General features: G+C 43.6%; 3 protein-coding genes across 11 annotated transcripts; 1 reads left to right on the top strand and 2 right to left on the bottom strand.

The window, feature by feature from the left end:
* Positions 1-1,005: 1,005 nt before the first annotated feature.
* On the bottom strand, positions 1,006-7,399 carry LOC147040881 (catenin beta-1-like). Of its 4 annotated transcripts, XM_085901120.1 has the most exons (17): positions 7,191-7,399; positions 6,254-6,303; positions 5,482-5,691; positions 5,152-5,402; positions 4,828-5,066; positions 4,555-4,756; positions 4,328-4,472; positions 4,125-4,228; positions 3,893-4,027; positions 3,591-3,794; positions 3,350-3,508; positions 2,962-3,081; positions 2,741-2,891; positions 2,547-2,668; positions 2,359-2,419; positions 2,035-2,230; positions 1,006-1,914 (listed from the first exon to the last, which is right to left on the bottom strand). In XM_085901120.1, exons 2-16 carry the CDS (start codon positions 6,264-6,266, stop codon positions 2,040-2,042), a joined length of 2,307 nt encoding a protein of 768 aa, XP_085757246.1. In that variant the 5' UTR covers positions 6,267-6,303; positions 7,191-7,399; the 3' UTR covers positions 1,006-1,914; positions 2,035-2,039. The 4 variants fall into 4 exon arrangements, with proteins under 4 accessions (XP_085757246.1, XP_085757244.1, XP_085757248.1 ...); XM_085901118.1 differs by having other exon boundaries at positions 1,006-2,230; XM_085901122.1 differs by lacking the exon at positions 7,191-7,399 and adding an exon at positions 6,821-7,072 and having other exon boundaries at positions 1,006-2,230.
* Positions 5,166-24,913, top strand: cpne4b (copine IVb). 5 transcript variants are annotated; one of them, XM_085901127.1, is made up of 22 exons: positions 5,166-5,617; positions 7,821-7,959; positions 11,927-12,007; positions 13,595-13,649; positions 13,748-13,843; positions 13,970-14,145; positions 15,681-15,871; positions 16,864-17,043; positions 18,212-18,283; positions 18,369-18,443; positions 18,757-18,840; positions 18,949-19,038; positions 20,508-20,606; positions 21,015-21,095; positions 21,345-21,404; positions 21,505-21,638; positions 21,764-21,818; positions 21,907-21,958; positions 22,348-22,481; positions 22,635-22,871; positions 23,326-23,378; positions 24,190-24,913. In XM_085901127.1, the coding sequence occupies exons 7-22, from the start codon at positions 15,701-15,703 to the stop codon at positions 24,431-24,433; spliced, it is 1,821 nt and encodes a 606-aa protein (XP_085757253.1). In that variant the 5' UTR covers positions 5,166-5,617; positions 7,821-7,959; positions 11,927-12,007; positions 13,595-13,649; positions 13,748-13,843; positions 13,970-14,145; positions 15,681-15,700; the 3' UTR covers positions 24,434-24,913. The 5 variants fall into 5 exon arrangements, with proteins under 5 accessions (XP_085757253.1, XP_085757252.1, XP_085757257.1 ...); XM_085901126.1 differs by having other exon boundaries at positions 13,748-14,145; XM_085901130.1 differs by lacking the exon at positions 5,166-5,617 and adding an exon at positions 6,141-6,858 and having other exon boundaries at positions 13,748-14,145.
* Positions 8,130-13,036, bottom strand: dync1li1 (dynein, cytoplasmic 1, light intermediate chain 1). 2 transcript variants are annotated; one of them, XM_085901133.1, is made up of 13 exons: positions 12,743-13,032; positions 12,446-12,519; positions 11,631-11,747; positions 11,313-11,543; positions 11,094-11,248; positions 10,855-10,948; positions 10,649-10,784; positions 10,438-10,549; positions 10,289-10,348; positions 10,158-10,202; positions 9,999-10,086; positions 9,798-9,920; positions 8,130-8,942 (listed from the first exon to the last, which is right to left on the bottom strand). In XM_085901133.1, the coding sequence occupies exons 1-13, from the start codon at positions 12,838-12,840 to the stop codon at positions 8,824-8,826; spliced, it is 1,452 nt and encodes a 483-aa protein (XP_085757259.1). In that variant the 5' UTR covers positions 12,841-13,032; the 3' UTR covers positions 8,130-8,823. The 2 variants fall into 2 exon arrangements, with proteins under 2 accessions (XP_085757259.1, XP_085757258.1); XM_085901132.1 differs by having other exon boundaries at positions 9,798-10,086; positions 12,743-13,036.

Raw genomic sequence — 24,913 nt, 5'->3', positions numbered from 1 at the left:
ATCCCGGCAAGAATGTCAATCTCCACCGAGACACCCACCCAGGGCAGGGCAGCTGAATATCTGACGCTAGGGAGGGAGAAAAGAATTCCTTCTTGTTCCTACAGGATGCAAACACATGGGACATTCTGGCGTCTTTTAGAATTATTAGCGGAATCGTAACTTTATGCAGGTGTGGCGTTGTTAGTGCAGCAACACATGTAGACAGACAATAAAAACATTTGATCTTATTGCCACATTGCACTTGAGGCCTTTTGTCAGGCCTCTCTGCTGAACATCTAAGGGATCATTGACCTTTGGAGCAGCGATCCAATACATCGGTGGCAAAGTCTCCTAGCAGACTTTCATAAAGATGAAAAGAAAGTAGCCATTGTGATGCAAGAAGGCATTGTTTCATTCAAGGGAGGAAGCAGAGATGGTGACATCAGCTACGTGCTCTCATCTCAAGCTTCACAGGCTAGATGGCTTCTGAAGAGGTCATTCAGGGTGGTGACTGCAATGCAGAAAATCTTCAGCTTGACTGTCAAACAGGCCCATTCATCCATGGTGCAATTCTATATGATCATTTATTTCATTAAATATTAGAAGTGCAAATTTTCATACTTTGGAGTCAGCCCTAACCCTTTTAAGGATAACAACCTAATTGCTCATATTCTTATACTGTAGAAATATTTGATCAATCCCACACCACACAGTACAATAAACATTGCTTAATAAAATGTATTCAATTAATGAGAAATGAATGGGTGGTGTCAAAATGTATATGAAATGTACATAATGTAAGATATTTATGTTTTTAACCTTGCTTGTTGGTCCATTTTGGATGTTTGCAATTTGACAGCCACTTACCGCCATCTACTGACATCATAAGAAACTTGCATCACCGTCGATCCAATGTAAATTAATAAGGACAAATAGATCAAAATAATTGTCTAGTTTTAAAAGCCGAGACTCAGCATAAGTCATAACTGACTTAATCTAAGAATGGAAGACAGGTTGGAGACAAAATGAAATAAAATGACTTTATTGTTCAGCCATGTCACAACTTCGTCTCCAATAGAAACACAGCAGGAATCTCAACTGGTTTGTCAACCTGGCTAGCGTTTAGTAGCGCCAACTACTTTTCTCTCTCACACCCAATGATAGCATACAAAATAGTAACCTACCAGTGAATGCATATAAAACACTTTTCTCTAGATTTATCCCCCAACAAATCCCACAATTTGTGATCTCATTAGAACATGTGACACTGACAGTTTATGCTTAAAGAAGCACATATTAAGAATGTATCATCCTCCATTTTTGATTATAAAAAAAAAAAACTACACAATGTTACATTTTAATTCGAGTACAACTGATTATTAGTGTTCTAACACATTCGACCATAACCAAAGAAAAATTGTATAATATCACTATAACTTAACACTACATGTAATATACGTTTGTTAAAAAAAAAAAAGAAAAAATACAAATGATTAGCATTGAAGACAAAATTAAGATGGCTAGTGTGAAGGCAAGCTGGGTCAGTACCATGACAAAGAATGAGTAATACAAAAAAGAAAAAAATAGAATACAAAAAGTAGAACTGAAAAATGATAATACAGGCAAGGCTAAAACATGTGTTAGCAACTTTAAGATCCAACTCATGTGCATTCAACTAAACAGGTAACCTGCCTGAGACCACCTTATGATGTCACATCCCTTCTGGATAGAAGGCCCCCCCCCCCTTAATTTTTTTTTCTCAACTTGCTAAAACATTCCCATGGCATCCATCTTCTTTGTTTTCTGGTGTCAGGCACTTTCCACTAATCCTTGTTCCTTCCTCTACCTTCAAAACTTTACATAGCCAATCAAAACGCTGCTTTGAGACAATACAGGTTACAGGCCAATCACAATGCAGGCTCTATCAGAACACAACTGAAAAAGAGCACAGGACAACATTTCAACAGTGCTGCCATCGTTTAAGTTGTTTTCAAAGCTAGAATTGCCTAGAAAGGGGTTAGGGTTGCGGATTGGGGTGGAAGCGCTCGCTCTCACCAATCCTACAGGTCGGTGTCAAACCAGGCCAGCTGGTTGCTGTCCATCAGGTCCTGGCTGTGACCGAGGTCTGGGAGAGGATCGGTGTGGTGGCCCAGATCGGGCAGAGCGTCGGCGTGGTAGTCGGCCCCCTCCATCATGGGGTCCAACAGGGTGTCTTGGCCGTAGCCTGCAGGGTAGGCCCGATACGCTCCATCTGCGTTTGAAAGAAAAAAAAAAGGGGGGGGGGGGGTGATCAATGTTGTGGCCTTCAGTAATTCCTTGCCGGTTTATTTGCGTTGACCTCACAACAAAATACAAAAAGTATTGTGAAATAGCACTCACCATCTTGTCTGTAGGCCAGAGGGTCTCCCTGAGCCCCCATATCCAATCCAAGATCTCCAGTCTGTGAGATCATAAAAAAAATAATAATAATAATTAGACCAGCACACTTGAGTAGAAACTTCCTTCAACAAGTAATAACTGTTTATTAAAATAACATGCTGACAGATAATAAACCAGCTCATAAGCACCTCATTCCAGGCCAGGGGCTCCGTTCTGAACAAGGAGCTGGTCAGCTCCACTGAGAGACGTTTCTTGTAGTCTTGGGGCTTGTCTTCGGACATGCGGAACAGTACAGCTGCGGCGTAGGTAGCTACAGAGGAGGAACAATTATTTGACAGTCGCTAGAAAGTTGTTGGGACTCACGGGGAGCAAATCCACTTACCGACGCCCTCGTTGCGAGAGTGCAGCAGCTCGGTGAGCGGCGCGGTGGCTCCCTCGGCTTCGATGGCCTCTGCGGCCTCCTTGTCCTGAGCCAGCTCGCATAGCACGCCGGCGGCCACGCGCTGGATATTCTCCACTGGAGAATACAGCAACTGGACAGAAGCGCAACACGGTCAACTTAAGTCTGGCTTAACCTTTTCATTTTGATGTTGAATTCCAAACCTGGACAAAGAGTGGAATGGTGTTAAGTCCTCTGATGACAATTCTATTGTGGACGTCCCGTGCCAGGATGTGCAGGGCTCCTGTGCAGCCTTCCACTATTTCTTCCATACGCACACCTTCCTGTTGATTAAAAATCACATGGCGGGGAGAAAAAGCGTTGAAGACATTGAAGCAAATGAATCAATTTGCATATATAGTGGCAAAAAAACGTAGTATAGCTATGTGCTTGCTTTCCAAGCAACAAATATTTGACTGACTTCGCCTTGCCGCACCTGTGGGGACTCGACGCTGTCTTTTACTTTCTATACTTTAAGGTCCCATTGCCCAACACTGGTATGCGCTCCACAAAAAAAAAAAAAAAATGCTTTTAGCGGGCCTGGTTCCATACCACAAACTGCTGCTGGTTGCCTCCCATGCTGGTGCGCCTTTGGGTGTCCTGGTGAGCTCTGACAAGCAATTGGACCAGACGTGGAATGGCTCCCTGCTCGCGAAGAGCGCTGTGGTTGGCCGGGCAAAGGGCCAGGTTGCGGATCAGGCCGACTGTAGCCTGGGGTGGGGAAACAAACAAACGTTAGGATTGAAAGTGAAGGAGAACTTTAAAGATAGCTGTTTGCGAAAAAGGAAATGACCTTGATGAGCGGCCAGTGAGATGGTGGGTGCAGGAGTTTGACGACCACGGGAAGGCCGTAATGAAGGCGTACGGCGTTCTGGGCCATCTCTGCATCCTGGTGGCGGGAGGTGAGGTGGCGCAGGGCACAGACGGCTGGCTCTGTGATGTCCTCTCTGTCTCCCGCCCTGAGTACTGTCCTCACAAGGGCCTCAATACCTCCAACCTGAGACATGATGTCAAAATTTAGTAGCATAGGTCAGTGATTCCCAACCATATTTTTTTTTTTATTCTTGCATTAAATATGAGAATTAAGTCTTGTACCTGGCAGACCATAAGTTTGTTACTGTAATTGTTGCAGGTCAGGTTGGAAAGGATGCCAGCAGCACATGTCACCACGTTGATGTCATCACTTCCCAAAAGCTGGACCAAGGTTCCCAGGAGGCCCTCCATTCCCTCCTACGAAAGGTTGAGTCACATTTTTGTCATTCTCATTGCCTGTCATGGACGCATGAGAAAAAAAAATAGTCTTTAGGGAAGACCAAGTGTGGTATACCTGCTTTGTGGCGGCATCCGAAAGGTTCCTCAGAGTCCAGAGGCAGTTCTGGACCAAACGCTGGCTGGGGTCAGTCAGATGGAGTCCCAAGGCCTGCATACCTCCTGCACATAGTAAAGCAGAGTAATGTGTAGTAGCAAACCACAACTACAAAAAAAGCTACCTGATAAATTTGCATTTTTACACCTGGAAGATAAACTTACCAGCTTCAACTATGGCAGGTTTATTGCTGGAGCAAACAGAGAGAACCTTCAGCACTCTGCTTGTGGTCCAGAGCAGTTTCTCATAGGTGAAGGTCCTCATAATGTTCACCAGGGCTTGGGGACCACCACTGGCCAGAATAATCAACTACAACGAGGACACATTTACATGTAAGTAATCAGAAACCACTTTGTACATGCAGAGAGGAAAAATAAGTTAGATCTAAGACCTTGCTTTCCTGGTTGCCATAAGCAAGAATCTGCAGGCAGTCAGTTGTGATGGCCAGAAACTTGACGTTGGTGTTGGACAAGAGAGCCACCATCTTTTGCAATCCTCCGGCCAGGCGGACCGCCATCTTAGCTCCTTCCTGGTGCAGCAGGAGGTTGTGCAGTGTGGTGATGGCGTAGAACAACACACTGTCCACCGGCGACCTGAAAAGATGATTCAAACTATTAGATATCGATTCATTGAAGCCCTGTTTATCCGATGATCAGTTACTAACCCCAGCATTTTGACCAGGGCGGGGATCCCTCCGGACTTGAAGATGGCAAGGAGCCCCTCCCGGTGGTGGGAAAGGTTGTGCAAGGTTCCGGCAGAGCAGCGAGCAGTTTCCACATCGCCGGTGTTCTGCATGGCTCGAACAACCGCCGACACCATCTGCGGCGAACGCATCAGCGCGTGGCGAGATGCTTCCTTCTTGGACAACTGATGCACCATGACGGCTGCCTTGTTCACCACAACCTGGAAGGAAGGCAACGGTCAGTGAGATCGTCTTGTTTTTTTCTTCTTGTTGTTGTTGTTGCACAGCGAATGCGCTTCCACTTACCTGGTCTTCGTCGTTAAGCAGTTTGGTAAGCTCGGGGATGGCCCGAGTGGCCAGCTCGGCATCATCCTGGTAGTTGATGAGGTTGACCACGGCGTGCTTCAGCATCTGAGAAGGCTCGGCCAGGCGCTGCACGGCAGTGGGCTGAGCGGCATCCAGCTGTGTCGGCGGAATCTGGATGCCTTCCTCCAAGGTTTCGGGGAACATGGCCGCACGCACCCGCTGGGCACGGGTCATGGCGTAGCCTTCGATGTCTGCGGTAAGAAAACATCGTTACAACAAAGTCGTGGCTGCAAGCTAGCAAGATGGAAATTGGTGCTAAAGGTTGCGTACCTGTAGTCTCAGGGGTGAAGGGCGGGTTGAACTCCCAGTCGTACAAAGTGGGATCATCCTCCTCAACATCAGGATTTCCTTTGCCACTCAAAGACGGTGCTGTGGTGGTGACTCCGGACTGAATGCCTGAGTCCAGGTAAGACTGCTGCTGCCACTGGCTCACTGCAGCCTTACTGTCTCCCATCGCCATGTCCAACTCCATCAAATCAGCTAAAAAAAAAAAAAAAGTTGCTTTTCAGGTCTTTATGATCATTAACAGTAAACAAGTAGAAGAAAATGAGCATGTTACAAAACATTCAGACAAGCAATTTGTTTTGCATTTTAATTCCTGACTTCAAACCAAGGTAGATAGAGCACATACCAAACGATGACACCCTTAGCAATCGAACATTTTTGTGGTTTCATCAAGATCCCTTGAGGGGAACCATAACTACGACGCCGCACACGGTAAAAACAACCCTCGCTCGAAAGATAAGACAAAGGCTACAGTGTCGCGTTAGGATAACGTGTCACAAAGGAAAAAAAATTATAATCTACCTGCATACAAAGTGGTTTGTTGTTGAGAAAAAAAATATATACGTCATGTTGTAGGTTCAGAACTAGTTAGTTAGGGTTTAGGTGAAATGTGTTGGATGTTAAACTATCACTAACGACAAGTTGTTACTCCCAAAAGTCAGTCAAACGTGTCATGTTTAAGTGGTTGGTATCGGCAAGTAAAAAGCGTGGTATCGGTTCACCCCTAAAAAAAAAAAAGAGTCTTTTCTAAACTTACACTGGGTAGCCATTGTTCTCGACTGCCCTCGGCCTGCACAGCAGCTAGGTCTGCGAAGAAGAAGAAACAACAATCAAACAGAAGAAATGCAAAACAAAAAAGATTGCTTTAACACGGTTAAGTTACACCCGATTGCAGCGTTTCTGGATCGGAAAGCCACCGCATGCCCTTTGCACCGATTTACCTGCGTCAAGTCTCTTCCCCGACTTCAAACGCTTGTTTTGCTCGCTGTCGTAACTGAGAGTGGGGGGAAATGCAGAGTCTCCACCTCTAACCGAGAAAAGCAAAGCGGTGGGTATTTCCAGGCCCGAACTAGCACAATTCACTATTGAGCGGTAGAGCACTTCAAAAGCATTTTTTCTCCCCCTCCCCCGTACCACGGCCAAGTTCCGACCTAGCAGCCTGCCTAGGTTTCCGATGGGGAAACTACCCCCCCTCCGCCCCGCTTTTGCTTCCACGACTCCTCGTGACAACCACACACGCAATAGAGTACCTAAAACAAACACCGGCCATTTAAACGTGAGATCATTTTTTTTGATTGCGTTACGATGATCATCGTTAGCTCACCTCGACTGTGCTAACCGCTAGTAGGATTACTAGCAAAGGTAAACAAACACAATTGGAAGCTTCTGTGTCGAAGATGAGAAGCGATCTCTTGCAGTGAAACTACTAAGGGTTGTCACAATTGTAAATCAAGTCCACTCATGCGATCGTGATTTTTTTTTAACAGTTATTTTATCTTAGCAAGCCAGGACGTCTAAAAAGTAGATCCGGGCGCCACCATACTAAACCTGCCGTGCTGCCAGCCAAAAATCTGAATACCTCACCGGAGCCCCCCCACCACCCTCACTAGCCAAAGATGATTTTCTGCAAAAATCGCTCAAGTGACACGGTGTAAATACGGATCTACAAACGATACAAAGCAAGATATCTTTACCAGAATCCAGTGGCACCTCCGTCGTTCTTGTTCTGCGAAGAAAATCTCCCTTCGCTTGGGTGAAAAATTGAAGAGCTGCTAAGTGAATCAAGCGAGCAAGTCCGAACCACACCCGCTTCTTCCTCCGCCGAAGATATCGCTTCCGCTTGCACGATCGAGCAACAAGATGGCGAGAGGAAAATTCATGTACAGTACAGTATTCTGCCGCAATCGGAAAAATAGTGCGCTTTTAAAGTGGTCTGACAATTACGCAATTAGGTGATACTTATCGCTCTAAAAAAAAAAAAAACATTTCAAAGGCGTAGTCTGACAAAAGATGCGGTTGCTGGGGCTGTTGAAAAGGGCGGGGTATCCTCATTACTCAACAGTAAATAAATTTTTGACTTTAATGGTAGTGAAACTTTACCTTGGGTGTGGATTTGCACTGTACATTCGTTTTAAAAAAAAAAATCCACAAGGCCCAATTTTGTTAAAACTGGAATAGCACACACCTTTCCGACATCTTCACAGCATCAATACTCTTTGTATTGTTTAATTGCAGTATGTAATTGTTTTGAGAAAGAAAAATCAACATTAAAAGACATCCAATGAATGAGTCCGAATAAATACCTTTATTTGACTGCCTTACAGATCTGATTATACAAACGCAGATACAGAGCTTTGAAATAACAGGACCAATCAGCAAGACGATGGCTGTACATTCTTGATGTGACCCGACCACAGTTTTGACACCCTCTGGCCACACACCACCCTGACTACAAAGTCACCGGTACGTCATTCTGCCCAAGTAAAGCTCACCTGCCTTTTGTAATTCCTATCTAAGTGTCATGAAGGAAGTTTGGTCAAATGTCAAAAGTGTATGTCATTCTAGACTGAAGTCTAATATATATATATATTTTTTTAACTTTGTGGTGTAGTGTATTTCAGTGAGTGTTGAGCATAGTCATGTTTGTTCTTTTTTTTTTTTTGGTTTGCAAATAGAACTTCAACATACAAATAGGTTAAACTTATGTCCTTCATTTTCCATTTCACTCTCTCATATACATACACACATTCACACGCACACAGGTATGTTTATCCCTTCTTTAAAAAAAACAAATGCAAAAAAACAACAACCAAAAACTATAGCTTCAGGCAATATTTTTTTTTGATCTCACTCCCTTCCTTTGCCTAAGTCACTGGCCAAACAATCCTATTATCTAAGTGCAGTTTCTTCAAAAAGTCTTTCAGCAGTTTCTACCATTTAAAAAAAAAAAAAAAAAAAACACTAAGTGAACCATCACAATTAATGGATGGAATAACACCTTCACTATCAGTCTTGCAATGAATAATTTCAAATATCATTCCAGCCATCACCCCCATGTTGGTCCCCCTTACACATTCTTGCATTAACAGTGACCCCCCCCCACCCCACCCCTCCTCATTGTAACAGCCAGGTAGGATAAGAAGGGTGGGGGTAGGTTTTGGAATAAAGTACGGAGAAATGGGACAAGTCTTCATGTGAAGGGTGACAGATGATAGGTAGAAAAACTAGGTGTCCACCATTTTTTTTCCAGGTGTCAGAGCAGAGGGAAGGAGGGTGGTTGAGGTGGAGGAGAGAAGTAGAACAGGGTGGATTGAAGCGCCATGGTCTTCATGTGTCTTGGCCGTCGCTGGCGGCGGTCTCGTTGGCATTGGGCAAGTCCAAGTCCGTCTCTCGGTTGGATATGCGGTCTAGCTCCGCCTGTACATCGCTCAGGCCCAATTTTGAGCCTGCAGCGGTGAAAAACAAGTCATTAGATTTGCTATGGTGGGGGCGGGGGGGGGTCACGTCTTCATTCTTGGAGCATGCATCACTTTATCAGCCAGTGCAATAATTAATCAAACAATTCCAAGTCATTGCGCTGGAGGGATGCACATTTACACATGAAAATAAGAACATTGTGACCCTCGTTGAATTGGGCAGCAAATTATTACTCCAGGTAAATGTTTTTTTTTTTTTTTTTTTAAATCACCATTTGAACAAGGTATAATTAAAGATATTTTAATATTCGGGTATGCCAGCCATATTTGGAATCATCTGTAATGTGTGTGGCACAGGTAAATGCAAACAAATGCAAGGCAACATGCCTTAAAACAATAACATACTTTTTGGGTTTCTTTTTTTAATAAGTGCTTCGTTCTAGATTTATGCAAATACCGGATTCAAAATTGCTCGCAAAATGGGTGCAGCTGTGGTTGGTTCCTTCATGCTTGGATTGTGTTAAAAGGCTCAGCAAGGAGACGGAAAAATAAGAGCAATAATCGAGCAACGATAATCCAAGATTGTCTTGCTCACACACACCTTATCGGGGCCAACATCCTCTGACTGGGGCACACACACACACACGTGAGTGACGTTAAGAGTGAGATCGAAGAGGAAAAACGAGGAATGTGGTTAAAAAAATTTAAAAAAAAAACTTTTCACGATTTTACCGTGTGATCGATACAAGAACTGAAGTGTGATGTTAGGGATTGGAAGAGAGGAGTGAGAAATCAAGTCAAAAATAGGCAGGGATGAGTAATGACAGGATCGTGGGAAGACTGAATGCTCACATAAGCCAAAGGTCACAAAAAAAACCTTCTCACCTGATTTGCGTACTGTCCCTGGCGTGTTGTTGCCACCTCCTGCCGTTCCGGCTCCTCCTGTCCCTGCTTTCTTTGTCAGTAGACTGTTGAAGAAGTTAGCCAAGACACCCTCACTGGTTTGACCTGGAGGAAAAAAACAAAATGCATTAAAAAAAAAAAAAAGAATCATTTTAACTGCTTCATGATGGCAGATTTGTCTACCTGACTGTGGCATGGCGTTGGCGACATTGGCGGCTGCAGAACGGTTGCTTGTCCGCGGTGAACCGCTGGGTGCTCTGCTTGTGGTGTCCTTTGAATGGAATCAGGTTTTTTTTTGTGGGTCGGATCAAGTAAGGTGGAAAAAAATAAAAGTACTCTTACCACTGGTCGACCAACAGTAACAGCTGGCTGTTTGGCGAGCAGTGACTACAGAAAAAAAAAAAAAAAAGAGTACAAATAATCATCTTAATATTTGTGTGTTTACTTTCACAACATTTGGCACATTTGCTTACTTGCAATTTTACCAGAAACACTTGGTCATCTTCAGCCTGAATCTCCTTTTCATGGACAATCTGATGGGAGATAACCCCCCGCCCCAAAAAAAACACTTTACTACACAAACTTTTTTTCTGATTTGATATTACTTAGCTAATGCCGCTACCTTTCTGACTGGCGGTTTGACGATCACATCCTCGAAACCGTCATCTGTCTTTATTGTCTGGAAGTTCTCGTGAAGTATTGCAATCTTCTTTTCATTATCCCAACCTGAGGGACTGACGAAGGGTTAAAAGGGTTATTTCTTGACCGTTAAATTAAACCCATTGCACATAAATCGAGAGATGCAGCGTAACCTCAGGTACACGCGCACTTACATGAAGACCGCATCTCTTTCCACCACTTGCGCAGGGCAGTGGAATGGAAAGCCGTAAAGTCTATGGACCAGATATTTATATAGCACATCGAGGTTCTTCATCTCCTTCACTGATGTGTAAATAAGAGACGCTCCGTCTGTTACCTCGGTCAAGGTTGTTGTTGTTTGGCCAAACTAAATTACATTCAAATTGAAAACCAAGGATACACTGTAGACAGAACTGTCGGATGTGGGACTGGATAAAGTCCAGGTGTTCGTCTCTGTAGTCGTGCTCCTTCTCCAAAGTGCTGATGGCATCACACTACGAGGGACAGACAGATGTCAGATAGAGGGCAATGCGGAACGAATCGGCACCGATCCGACTATTCATTGCATGATCTCATTATTACATAACCAAACAGTTCACACCATGTCTAATTATTTGTAGACTTAGTGAGTAAACATACCTTCGTGCAAACCACCACCATTGGTATGCCCAGGTTGTGCGTGAGTGTGTTGTCTCCTAATGGCAGCAGCACACTTTCCTCATCTTCGGCTCTTCTCTGCGAGGTCCCGTCCTCCCCGCTACCCGGCTCTGTGTATTCCTGAAACTGTTTTACAACTACACACAGACGACGTATCGTTATCGTCAGCATTTCATTGCTTAAAGCGGCAATATTTCTCACGTCTGTGCTCGAGCTCCCGCAACGTTTCCGGAGGGATTCGTAGTTTGTCGACGTGTTCCCTCGCGACCGCCGCCCACTTCTGCAGGGAATCCAGCGCGTTCCACGGCCGCGACATGTCAACCGTTATGACCAGTAACGTGTTGCTGATGGCATCTACCGGTACGGCGACTCCCTGTAGACCTTTGTGGTACAAGTCTCCGTCTAACACCCATGCGTTACACCTCGTGTGGTCTAAACACAAAACATCAACGTTAGAAGGGAAAATTAACAACAAAACATTTTGAGATAAATGAAAGAAGAAGAAATCGTGTGAGATACCGTCAATGTCGTCATCATGGACATTGATGTAGAGATATTCTAGACCTCGACCTTTCATGTACTCTTCAACTCCTTGTAACTTGGCAACCAGGGTGGTTTTCCCCGAGCCAACTTCCCCTAAACACACAAGTTACATACTTACTGTTATATATTTTGTGTTTTCAAATCATACCTTTACAGGGTGAGTTTAAAAAAAAAAACAAAAAAAATTGTTCTTAGAATTTCTAGTATCACTGAAGTATTTTTTTAAACAGACACTATTGAGGATTTCTTATTGCTTTATCTGATGTTTTCAGATGGCCGGTCACTTGGTGGGTTATTGTTGCAGACGCCGCTGGTGCTTATGAAGCGAGAGAAAAGATTTACCTTCATTCCAGGTACTAAAGAAAATGCACCTAACCTATACATTTTTAAGAGCCAATTTTATCGCTGTTGTGCTGCGTCAACTGCACCGTGACCACTCATGCAGACAGAGGGACTCTATACAGCGCTGATGTTTTGATTGAGACTCAACTTGACCACCATGTCTGCCACATCACTAAACTCGCGCGCCATCCAAGGCAGCCGCTTAACCCTGCATGAGCGTATCGCATCAAAAGTAGGGCGTTTATGTTCATTTTTTCAGGTTGGCATCCTCTGCTCAGCATCACTACTCTTATAGCCACTAGCATGCTAACAATGACTTGCAGTGTATAGTCCACACTCAGGTAATGCACCTGTGTGCAAACGTATCGTCACCTCTGACACATCTGATATTTACTCTCAATTCATTTGTAAGCATTTGAGTTATTAGGTTGCACAAATACAGTACCCACCCATAACCAGGACATTTTTTCCGGATGGTAGCTTTGATCTTGAATGTGTTGACACTTCGCTCAAGATAGTCGACCTGCAGACATAAGACGACGATTATCCCACAACTATTCATGATTCATTGAATAACAGGTTGAGTAAGCTCGATCCACTGTCACCAGTCTGGTGCTGATGCTAGCCAGCCTAGTTAGCAGGCGGCTAGCTGTCAAACCAATCTCCTCGCCGGAAGAATTGAGCTTTAGCCTCTCGAGGCATCTCCGCCATCGATGAGTTGCATTTCAAAGAAATTGCACACGCACCATAAATTCTGCCCGTCATCCTCCTCCGGGTTCTCCAGCGTGGTCTTGGATCCAGTTAAGGTGGAGGATAATAATGCACTCCTCCCTGTAGTCGCCATCTTCGCAGGGGTTGTCAACGGAGCAGAGTGCCCGGATGTACCGTTAGCTTAGCTTTAGCCTGGTGCACTGACTGCGCGGTGGGGGCCGGGGCGTGGTCGTAGCGCACAAAGATAGGGTGCGCACTCGCTCCAAAATATGGGTTGACCTCACCATCAGCGTGACAAAATTGTCGTGCAAATGTTTGCTCGTGCTTTTTTGGTGATCTTTTATATTGGCTATTGTCCATGTGACCTCATGATAAAGCTTAAAACCCAAATGGTTTGATGCTGCAAATCATAAGCCGCTTGCTTTTATGTTCATCCCATTTGGCCAAACTTGCAATGCATGCATTAAAATTGATGGAGTGACCACAAAGTCTCATAGAAATACAGATCATTTCAAAGCACATGTTCACCAGATGTATTTTTCACTATCAGACGCACTGACCTACATTGGCTCCCTAAATTCCAACACGTGTTTCATTAAATTATAATACTTTAGTCACTATCCTCCGCTGACTCCATTTAGTAGCAATTTTTGGTAGTACTTCTGTCACCAGTGGTGTACTACTCTGCTCCATAAAACAAAATCTGTATTGTATTTGTAAAGGATGCTTATTTTTTGGAAAGTGTCTGATAGCAAATGCTGAAAATACAGGGGGGGGGGGGGGGATAGCTTATAAATATATAGCATACAATGGCCTACTTTATGATCAATCTAAATATCAGCCACATTTGAGAGTGCTATATTTGACCAGTTTTAATTCCTTCCCAGAAAACTCATCTTGCTACTGGAGGCTCCTTTTCTATGGACCACCAACCGGTCTCAGGTGCGCGGTCATTGCTTATTATAAAACCGCTGAAGCGCATCCAAGCCAATCAAATTGGAGAATCAGAGAAGTAACACTATCACCCATGTGGCCACTAGATGACGCTGATGCACCGCACTGCCAGTCGAGCGAGGTCCCTGGATGCTGCGCGCTCCCCGCGGCCCCCCGGTGGACTCAGCGGATTACAAACTCCGGTTAAGTGGCGCACCGCCCCCCTCCTTCTCCCATTTTTCATCCAGAGTGAACTCAGGGAAAGGAGCGCGCCCTGGCCGCGCTTGCCCGCTGGGAATTTGAATGCGGTTCTAATTCTTGGTTGTCAGCGGCATCCATCCTCAGCTCTGCAGGCTTGTGGGTGACTGAAATCCTGATAGACAAAAGCGTGTGAGAGGAGGAGGGAAATGGGTCCGGAGACGGCGAGGTAGGTGCCCCTGATTGTCACATCAGCAGCGTGGAAGTTCTTCGGCTTGCTCCGATCTTCTCTCCAAGTCTCAGTGGGGTGAGTTTTGTGCACGGAAGCTGCCTCTTCTGCATCGTGCATGAAAAGTGGGTTGCATGCTTTGCAAAAAAATTTTTTTGCAACGTATGTACATTTTAGCATCATGTGGTGGAGTTAGATTTAAAAAAAAATCTTCTATGCTTAGCGGGCCTTTGCTTATAAATATCAAAAGCCGCAAATTCAAATCTCACAACATAAAATTTAAAAAAAGCTGTTGCTTCAATTTGAAGAAAAGAAGAGAAGCTCTGTAATCTTTTTTCACACCACTGCTTGTTTCTTCTCTTTCTTTCATCCTCTGTCACCCCCTTGCCCTCCCCAATGTAATCCTCTCTCTTCCTCCCTCCCTCACTCCTCATCTCTAACTACTGTGTCCTGATACCCATCCTATAAATCAATTTTGGGTGTCTTGTCAGTCAGCTGAAGACAATTTTGTCTTCTCAGTCATGACTATGAACCCACCTCGAGTTGCGTGAAGCCCACGAAAAGGCAATAGCATTGCACCTCGTCTGGTAATCAATAAGAGAAATAGCAGTGGACTTGATGCTTCCTGTGACTGAATCATTTATGTCACATCTGTCAGAGCGGCACGTGCGTTGCCAAAGGTGAATGGTCGTACACAGGCAAGGTAGAGCACTCGATTGATTGGCAGAGTGCGGCGAGAATGAGCGTTGAAGAAACATCCATCCTGATTTTTGGTTGAAGTACAGAGATGAGTGTTAAGCCCCCCTAGTGCCACTGCCAACCTGCAATATCATTTTATGTGGCCAAATAAAGTAAGTCAGTTTTTTGTTTGTTGCTACATTGGTTTGTTTTTTGACAGAAAATCCGTCACCTACCGAAAATGAGATTTTTCTCTTCACTTGAACAGTTTTGTCATTGTGTTGTCATCTGTCTGACTCACAGTTTTGTTCTACGGTTATCATTACATCATTGCTTTTATTTTCCGTGGCATCAGTTGTCACACATCTGTCATATGCTTGCATCCATGTCCGCATGTCAGTGAGCCCATTCGGTTCCACTTTGCTAAAAATACTCAGCACCGACCAACACACACAAACCCAAGAAACATGAATTATTGAGGACGGGGGGGCGGAGTGAGATCCAGGTCAGAGTCAGACCCAGTTCCAGGAGCTTAAGTCCCTAAGGGTGATGTTACCAGACCACCACATTTATATTCACTTTCCACCATCTACATTAGCACATCGACTGACGTGTGGTGAGACAAACTGTCTGGAGGCCGCAAAATGGATCTGTGCACTTTTATCCATTTGTCTTCCGCAGCAATAAATTCAATATTGGCTTTAAACAGATGTCAAATTGATCTGTCTTGACAAATCTTAGTTAGCATATTAACATTTATTAGAGTAATTAAAAGACATTAATGGATGATACTCTAGGGTATTTTAAGACGGACTTTTTTGTTTTTTAAATATTGCCAAATTAACTGGAAAGATGGATTTGATTGAAATCTGTCCATCCATCCATCTAAAACTGCACAATTACATCTGTTATTCTCTCTTTCTCTCTCCTTTTAGCGCGTGTTTGTGCATTCACGATGAGTAATATCTACGAGTCTGCAGAGGCCACGCTGGGCTTCATCAGCTCTCCGTGCCTAACCAAAGTGGAGCTGAGAGTGGCCTGTCGGGGAATCTCAGACCGAGACGCCCTCTCCAAACCCGACCCTTGCGTGGTTCTGAAGATGCAGTCTCATGGCCAGTGGTTTGAGGTAAAGTACATGAAATGCACCCAAGATTGACCCAGATGTTTTTGACTTTGACTTCTAATATTAGGGTTGATGTAGCAAAAGAAAAAAGTAGGCTATCAGGGCAAAATGGATTCTCATCAACAACAACCCAAAAAAAATCATACTGCTCAGCACACTTCCTTCTTTTCAAATACAGTTTGCACGTCGTCCCTTTACATAATCTGGCGAGAACGAGACGCTACACACACTGAAGCACTACTTGCATGACCTTCACATTGTGCTAATGTGTGTGTGTGACAGTAAACATGCACACAAGTTAACAAAAGCCCAGTAGGCTGATTTATCCTTCTGTTCCTTTCTTCCTTGGGGAGAGAAGAACATTTGAACAATTATATTCTCCGTGTAGTCAAACAGCTAGTTGATAAGTCTGCACAATGTAGCGCTATCTAATTGTATTTGTAACGACCGCGGCGCTGAGGAGTCGGCTGATTTGCAATCAATGCGCACCGGCAGTGTGCTGGATATTTAATGACATCCTGTATTTTGTACAGTTCTGAGGAACCACAAAATAACACATTAAAAATCCACCACAATAAAAATGGAACACTTGCTATATGGGAATTGGATCTAATTGCACCTTTAAGGATAGAACGGCCGGTTGTGTACAGTCGAAGTCGATTTATTTGAGCTATGCGTTACAGTCGCGCGGACGTAAATAAAATTCCGATTGAACTAATCCTTGATTTGGGTCATTTTGTTTTGTATCTGCACTGCACCAAAAGGCTAAAGGAGACACTAAAGGAGAATGAATCCAGGCTTACTTAGCTTCATCAATTTTCAAAGCGACACAACACTTTGTCACGTCAATCAGCATTTATGAATGTCAATTTTCATCTTCCTCATAAAGACAAGCGCGATTTAGAAAATGGATGGATGGATATCATGAATAACTGCGAGATGAGAAAAATAACAAGAATCTGATTTGTACAAATGATTTTGTGTGTGTCGGAAAGGTGGACCGAACAGAGGTGATCCGCAGTAGTAGCAGCCCGGTCTTCTCCAAGATCTTTCTGGTGGATTACTACTTTGAGGAGGTCCAAAGGCTGCGTTTTGAACTTCACGACATCAGTTCGGGCAACAACGGCCTCCGTGATGCTGACTTTCTCGGGGCCATGGAGTGCACCTTGGGACAGGTCAAATGTCAAACCCGAGTGTCTATTCAATTTCAGCATAACAGATTTTCGAATCTGACTGCCGTAATTATATGAATATGAACAAAGGGATTTAAATCATGATCTAATACAATGCAGCAATGCACTAAAACAAGAGACTCAATTTGCAATTCGGTCCACCGAGCTTTTAATCGTGCATCGCACAATTGTGTCCTATTATTGCGGCAATAGGGAGGCAAAGAACCGCACCGCAGTGCATGGAATCCCAATGGGATGTTTTTTTGCCTGAAGTCAGCTACTGTCACTAACATTATGGGATAGATGTCCTTGAGCCCCAGCTTGCCGTAGCGGGCCGCTTAAAACCAATTTTGTTCAGGAATGTGCACAGAATTTGTTCATTTACATCCTATATCATAAAAGAAAAGGGGATTTCGTGCTTTGCTCAAGGACACATTAGTTGCCAAGTGAAGTGGAACCTCTCTAGTGACCATATCGGGTTTTTTTTCACACTATCAATTTATATGTGGTGGTTCCTTGTTAATAGCGGCGCAATCAATATTTAAATGTGTACTTTTATTACGGAGTTTCCCTCATTATACAAGGGCAATTAGAGGAGAAAATGGGCATCGCGCTCATTAAAAAAAAAAGACAGATGACCTAAACTAATCCTCAGGATATGCTAGCTAAGCATTTTAAATTCTGGTTTGCCACAAAGACGACAAAACTATAAAATGTGCTTTTTTGTAGAGAACAAAGCTGGGGGGATAAACAATAGTGAACTAGGATTACTAACATAAAAAAAAGAGGATTTTTCTTTTTCCAAGTGTTCGCCAGAGGTTTACTGAAATTGAATAACATAAAGCCAACAGCAGTTTCAATACAAGTCTTGTAAAGAGCTTTTTTTTTTTTTTTGCCATTGGAGTCACATACTGCTTGATGGTAGTGCAGCGTCAAAAACACCAGAGGCACAAATCCGCTTGGAAAAGCCACGGGAACATTGTGTCACAAGGTGGCTTACATTTATTTTGCACCGCTTTCAGATTAGTCATTGAAGCAACAACAATATGCTTTTAGTAATCTGTCAGCCGTTAGCAAAAAAAAAAAAAAAAAAAAAAGAAGCCTGCTTTTATTTCCTATAAATTTGAAAAAATAGCAAATTTCCTTCTAATATTTTCTCTATCGCTTTCAGATCGTCTCACAAAGGAAGCTCACCAAATCGCTCCTCAAACAAGGAAACACTGCCGGAAAATCTTCCATAATGGTATGACACACTTCCTCACATCCCATCAGAATAACAATTATTGTGATCACTTCCATCCCGATTTTCTCTCACTTTAACCCCAAAGGTGACGGCGGAGGAGCTGTCTGGTAACGACGACTACGTGGAACTCTCCTTCAGTGCTCGTAAACTCGACGATAAGGTTGGTACGACCTGGTGGGGAGTTCCTTGTTGGCATACAATACATGCAAATCCAACGTTGAATGTAAAAGAGGCCCGCTGAGATATTGGACACCTTGAGTAACCCCTACTATCTCAGGCGCGGAGATAACTATATTAATTTCCAAGCCTCTTGTGCATGCGCACAGGCACAGTCATGAATGACTAATCCAAACACTTTGTGCCTTCGGGGAACTGTAACCAAGGGAGAGATGGACAATTTAAAGTGAAACACTGAGCGAGAAATAATGATTGCTTTTTAGAGTATGAATGATGATTTATTTCCCACTTTGAAGGACTTCTTCAGCAAGTCAGATCCATTCCTGGAGATTTTTAGGATAAATGATGACGGGAGTGAGTCTCTTGTACACCGGACAGAGGTAATCCACATGCTCACAAAAAGAAAGGGTTAATGACCAAATCTCTGGGGAGTATTAAAAGTCTTGTTTGTGTGTGTGTGTGTTTTTCTTGTTGACTGATTTATTCAGACGGTCATGAACAACTTGAGCCCCGTTTGGAAATCCTTCAAAGTTTCCTTCAACACGCTCTGCAGCGGAGACCAGGAAAGAGAGTTAAAGGTGAGTCTGTGATTGTTATTATTTATAACCGGTCTTTAAAATGGTCAACTTTTTTTTTTTTTTTATTTATTCTGTTTTCATAATTTTTATTGGTAGGACCATTTCCTTCTAGGCACAGGATGCAAATGAGTCCCGACTGTGTATTCCTAACTTTTTAACACCATCCTTATAAAATCATAAAACAAAAAAAAACCTGCATTTTATATTTTATAACTTTAATTTTCTCTCATACCATTTGTTGTTGAGAAACTCTTATCTCAATCTCTTTTTAAAAAAATATCCGTCATTGTTTTTTTGGGGGGGGAAATTGCTTTACAGGAAGAAGTCACCAACCAAGCCAAAAGTTGACATCAGGTCATGTTCTCAATTTCATGTCTCTGTGTTATTTTAAGAACAAGAGCGGCGTGAAAAGAGCTCAAACTGCTAAACTTTCACCTTTTGCTTGCCAGAATAGATTTGTGTAAACGAGTGGACACATCGACTTCCAACGCAATCCTTGGCCCATGAATAAACATGAGCTTGCTCATTAAATATTCAGAGCGTCTTAACTCTGCATGGATCCTGACAGCGGGAAGAAAGGGCTAACGCACACACATCGACGCCATCGGCAATGGTTTCCCGGGCTACCTGTATGAAGTATTGGCTCTATAGTGAGAAATGGCAGGGCCCAGATTTCTATCTTGCCGCCATCGCCTTGGGTTCACCAATGCATAAATCTGTCGCTTTTATCTTTGAGCGTGTTTTTCTGCAGCTCTACTTACCTCCCATTGTTAAGCTCAGTGAATGAAATTATTTTTTTATTTTTTTTTTCCTCCTAACCTTGTGTCTGTCGCTGAAGTGGAAACGACACGTACACAAATTAGCGTCAAGGGGGCCGAGTCAAGAACGCAACCACCAAACATGACACTTTAGGTTCGGGCACTTAAATCGGGAAATAAGAGGATTACCAGCGGTTGATGTTTTCAATCAAGCTTAGTAATTAGTTGTGATTGCTAGTTGTTAGCGTAACCTCATCGTCAAAAGGTCACGGGCGCTCTTCAAAGCTATCTTTGTGTTTTTGCCTTTCGCTACATCCTATCGATTTTTACAACAAAACAAACGTTGCCTTGAGCCGCTTTAAAATTAAAGAATGGCGTGTTTTTTTTGGTGTGTGTGTTAAGCGCACCGTTGGCCTGCTGACTCTTGCTTTTTCTTACCGATTGCAGCCATTTATCTTGTTCACTGGTTCCTTTGGGAGCTCACACACAAACATACCACAACACACACACACCCACACACACAAAACCCGGTGTCTCTTAGGCCACATCCTTCTCAGCATCCTCAGATTAATATTTCACCGCTCCATCGCCCCCCCACCAACACCTCGTTATCAATCATTCAACATGGCATTTTCCCGCGCCCGTTCATGTGTGTGTGTGTTTACTCAGGTGATGCTGCTCTCTAACTGGGGGGCGCTCTGTCTGTTACAGTGCACCGTTTGGGACTGGGACTCGAATGGAAAGCATGATTTTATTGGGGAGTTCCAAACCACATTTAAGGAGATGAAGGCAGAGCAGGAGGGCAAGCAGGTGAGAAAAAAATGATGCTAGTTTTGACACACTGGTAAATATTTGGTTTGCTGTGAGAAGCAACTTTATGAAGAAAAAAAAAAAAAAAGATATCAACATCTAATATGCTGCTCCACTTCACTTTGCTTTGACAGCAATTTGTTCCCCTCACAGTGTGAAGGACACGCACACACAAAAAAATAATAATTTCAGATCAATTCAGGGACACACAAGATGTTCAAGGATTTTCATCTTTGAGTCTCATATTTAAAAATTGCACTTTGTTGATTTCGGAGTGACATTTTAGATATGAAATAAAAGATTGATATTCACGAACAAAAAAATCACTTTGGATACTGTTATGTCATTCCATTTTCTGAATGCCAGCCTTTTATGCTGAAAAGTTTTATAATCATCTCTATCATTCAGTGGGAATGCATCAATCCTAAATATCAGATGAAAAAGAAGAATTACAGAAACTCCGGAGTCATCTTTCTTAACCACTGTAAGGTAAACTGCCTTTTATTAACATCGTCTATCAATTGATTTACTCCATCGTTGCTCACTTTCGTCAGACGCGGTTATTTTATTTAACAACCTCAATAATAACCAAACAGCCGGACTATTTTTTTTTTTCACAGGTGTAAATTATAACTAGTCCAGCAAACGAATGACCATTGCTATGCTCGCTGACACCTTTCCTCCGAGTGCAACAACTTTCTCCAGTTGATTGCTCCTAAAACATATTTCCCTTGACAGATCATCAAAATGTATTCGTTCTTGGATTATATCATGGGAGGCTGTCAAATCCAGTTCACTGTGAGTTCCGTCAAATCGAATCTTCACCAAACGGGAAGCGCTCGTGCTGCCGCCGTGCTTTATGTACGCTCGTGCACGTGTGTGTGTGTGTGTGTCCCAGGTGGCGATAGACTTCACAGCATCCAATGGGGATCCACGAAACAGCTGCTCCCTCCATTACATCCACCCCTACCAACCCAATGAGTATCTCAAAGCTTTAGTGGCCGTGGGGGAGATCTGCCAAGACTATGACAGGTACAGCCAGCACTCCAACCATTCACCTCATTTGGAGACACACATGCCACAAAATTATGAATTCCAACTCCTTTCATCTTATTTTCTCTTTCTTGTCTCTTCAATGAATCATGGGGTCTCTCCAGCGATAAAATGTTCCCAGCTTTTGGTTTTGGAGCTTTAATACCGCCCGACTTCAAGGTAGGTGGCCTGCGTGTGTGTATTACAAGTTTTTCCCTCGCAAATGAAACGGTAACAGTAAGGCCCTGTTTTCTCTGCCCGCGTGAAGGTGTCACACGATTTCGCCGTGAACTTTGATGAAGACAATCCCGAATGTGCCGGTGAGATGTTCAGTCACAATACTTGGCTTTTCTAGCCACATTCACGGGATGGATATAGTTCTCCCGGTGTCACTTCCTCCAAAAAGTCGGGCCAATTTTTCTCCTCTTGTATCGCACATGCTCGCACGCACACGCATCCAACTGGGAGATTTGTCAGTATTTCAAGACACGGAGAAAAATAACACTCATCTGTATGTGTGAAGAAGTCTTCTGTGCTCTTCTCTGCACGTTGCTGCTTTCTCACTGTGAGCTTGGATGTGCTATCATTGCTTTGTGAGGATTATAACACCAAAAAAAAAAAATACTCCTGTCATCTTGCACACGAGAAGAACGTGAATGATTAGTAAATGAACAAGACAGCATAATTTTTATTTGTATGCGTGTCGCAGGGATTCAAGGTGTGGTTGAGGCCTACCAGAATTGTCTTCCCAAGATTCAGCTATACGGGCCCACCAATATCGCACCGATCATCCAGAAAGTAGCCTCGTCCGCCTCTGAGGAGATGCACACCAAAGAGGCCATGGTGAGAAAAAAAGAGAAAAAAAATAGGCTACTTTTTTTTTATATGCTCCATAGTCATTGTGTTTACCTGCATCTCTGCTTTGCTCCCTCCTTTTTGATCAAACATGCCTCTCCACATCCCTTCCCTTTCTCAAATGCCTCCCCTCCCGTATAGGAATATTTCATCCTCCTCATTCTGACAGACGGCGTCATCACCGACATGGCCGACACGCGGGAAGCCATCGTCCACGCTTCCCACCTCCCCATGTCGGTCATCATCGTCGGGGTGGGCAACGCCGACTTCACCGACATGCAGATTTTGGACGGCGACGACGGCATCCTGCGTTCTCCCAAGGGCGAGCCCGTCCTCCGAGACATCGTCCAGTTTGTCCCCTTCAAGGATTTCAAGCATGTGGGTGTCTCCCTTACTCTCCTCCGCAAGTATAGCACGATGATCAAATGTGGTGAGCGGGGCGTGATAATAAGCACATCAGTGATCCGTCTGTGTCTATTTGTGTACGCGTTGGCATTGATTTAGCCAAGCTTTGACAGGTCCTGTTTGACTAGATTTGTCACGCTAAGTTTACTCTGTGGCAGGTTGAGAAATCAACCAATTACGTTCAAAGCAAACAGTGGGGCGGACGGCGACTCAATAAACACGGAAAGTTGAACGTTATTGACAACGGGATGTGCGGGTGGTGGGAATAAACAGTCGGTGCGGAGGTGGAGGCATGGTCGGTTGGAGCGTGGGTGTTTTGGCAGAGGAGGAGAGGGTCAACAAGAGAGTGGAGCTAATGACAAAAGGGAGCAAGGGAGTGTGTGACAGAGGTGGAGAGGTGATTTTCTGCTCTGTCGTTTCTTTTCAGAGGAGATTAAGAGGAGCGAGCAAGTGTGTGACAGGCCGAGTTGGATGTATCAGGTAGCGAGGAGCGGAGGGATGGGGGGGGGGGAATTAGAGGGGGCGGACTTTGATGGTGCAGTGTCTCGGGGAATTATGTTGAGATAGAGAGAGCCAAGAAACTGGGATGCGTGTGGTGGATGTGCTGAAAACTTAAGCCTGCTGTAAATGTTTGGCTTTTGGCATTTACAGCCGTGTTTTGGGAGATACAAAACTTTCCCCGAGAGCGTTACATTAAATTTACATCGACTTCAAAATGGCAGCCAGCTTCAGCTCAAATCCAATCTTCGATCCAATCCGCTGGGTCAATATAATTAACCCATCCTTGGATAAAAGTAATCCTCAAGTCCACAACTATCCAGCAGTAGGGAAGGGAAAACAGCTCAGCATTTTGAAGTGTATGTCTTTATTATACTGCCCCCTGGTGGCTAAAGCTTGCACATCAGAAGGAGCAGCCCAATGTCCATCGAAATGAACAAAAGGTTCAAAAAGGTACCAAGCTCATTTAAGGAGTACAAAGTGTTCAAATGTAGGAGATGAAATTAAAAACAGATTTCCTAAAAATCTTAAATTCACTTTCCTTATTATAAAATAGGCTCTTTTCATATGTCAATAAAGCCCCTTAGGACCACGTGTTGAAGTTTCTGGGTTCCCCGAACAAGCTTGTCTGATCACGTCAGTCTCACTATGCTCGGCCTATGACAGCATCAGGCTCAACAGTGAATTCCAGCCTGCAAGAGTCACGCATGGCCAGTGATGCGAAAGTCTTCTTAACGTGTTCCGTTTCCTCCTCTCTCTCTCCCTCTCTCTCTCTATCTGTCTGGATTGGCAGGCGTCCCCAGCTGCCCTGGCGAAAAGTGTTCTGGCAGAAGTCCCGAACCAAGTGGTGGATTACTATAACGCTAAAGGCATCAAACCCAAATGTATGTCGGACTATGAGTCAACGAGGACCTTCAGTCCCTGACAATAAACTTGCTATATCATATGTTTACACAAAAAATGCAATTATGCATTCATGTAAATACATAGACATTTGTCTAGCTCAGAGAAATAGCTTGTTTGAACGCCATCAATGACTATTGCATGTTTGGCCATGATGGTATGAACTTGGGAATTAATACTAGCTTACAGTTCTTTATAGGAAACGAGTTTACTGAACCAGCATGCAGACCTCAGCCAACTTAAAGAAATGACACGATACCTTATTTGGATAACTAGCAAGTGTGATGAATGTATTCTGAAAACTAGCATTGCACTTTGTATTGACGATTCACATCCATATTAGTTTCCTTGTTTGTGTTTTGCATTAATGCATGATTAATTCTGCTCGCTAATCCTTCATAGAGGCTTGCTGGTTATGAAATAAAGTATTTCTGTCATTTCATGGGCTGTTTTTTTTTCTACATGATTCTTTTTGGGGCATAAATAATGAACTAATTGTAATAATTTCTTATTAACCTTCCTAAATTGTAAAGAGTTTTGCAGGGATAGCTAGATGTGTGTTGTAGACACTAATCTGTGAAGTGTTTTCCCTGTAAATTGCATGTTGATTATAA

The sequence above is a fragment of the Syngnathus leptorhynchus genome, chromosome 20 (genome assembly GCF_054491065.1).
Source record: "Syngnathus leptorhynchus isolate UIUO chromosome 20, UIUO_Slep, whole genome shotgun sequence".
NCBI classification, from domain to species: domain Eukaryota; kingdom Metazoa; phylum Chordata; class Actinopteri; order Syngnathiformes; family Syngnathidae; genus Syngnathus; species Syngnathus leptorhynchus.
Note: the sequence above shows the minus strand (reverse complement) of the source record. Positions and strands in the feature narration are given on the sequence as shown.

What these genes read in the sequence shown, in the direction of transcription:
- LOC147040881 (XM_085901118.1), bottom strand. An exon ending in TGCTTAACGACGAAGACCAG is followed by an intron (nt 5,067 to 5,151) that starts GTAAGTGGAAGC and finishes CCTTCCTTCCAG; the next exon opens with GTTGTGGTGAACAAGGCAGC. An exon ending in CCATTCCACTCTTTGTCCAG is followed by an intron (nt 2,892 to 2,961) that starts GTTTGGAATTCA and finishes GCTTCTGTCCAG; the next exon opens with TTGCTGTATTCTCCAGTGGA.
- dync1li1 (XM_085901132.1), bottom strand. Translation starts at nt 12,840, where the DNA reads ATGGCGACTACAGGGAGGAGTGCATTATTATCCTCCACCTTAACTGGA. An exon ending in GATGACGGGCAGAATTTATG is followed by an intron (nt 12,520 to 12,742) that starts GTGCGTGTGCAA and finishes TTATGTCTGCAG; the next exon opens with GTCGACTATCTTGAGCGAAG. An exon ending in AAAAAATGTCCTGGTTATGG is followed by an intron (nt 11,748 to 12,445) that starts GTGGGTACTGTA and finishes TTGTGTGTTTAG; the next exon opens with GGGAAGTTGGCTCGGGGAAA.
- cpne4b (XM_085901127.1), top strand. Translation starts at nt 15,701, where the DNA reads ATGAGTAATATCTACGAGTCTGCAGAGGCCACGCTGGGCTTCATCAGC. An exon ending in ATCTGCCAAGACTATGACAG is followed by an intron (nt 21,639 to 21,763) that starts GTACAGCCAGCA and finishes GGGTCTCTCCAG; the next exon opens with CGATAAAATGTTCCCAGCTT. An exon ending in TGCACACCAAAGAGGCCATG is followed by an intron (nt 22,482 to 22,634) that starts GTGAGAAAAAAA and finishes CCTCCCGTATAG; the next exon opens with GAATATTTCATCCTCCTCAT.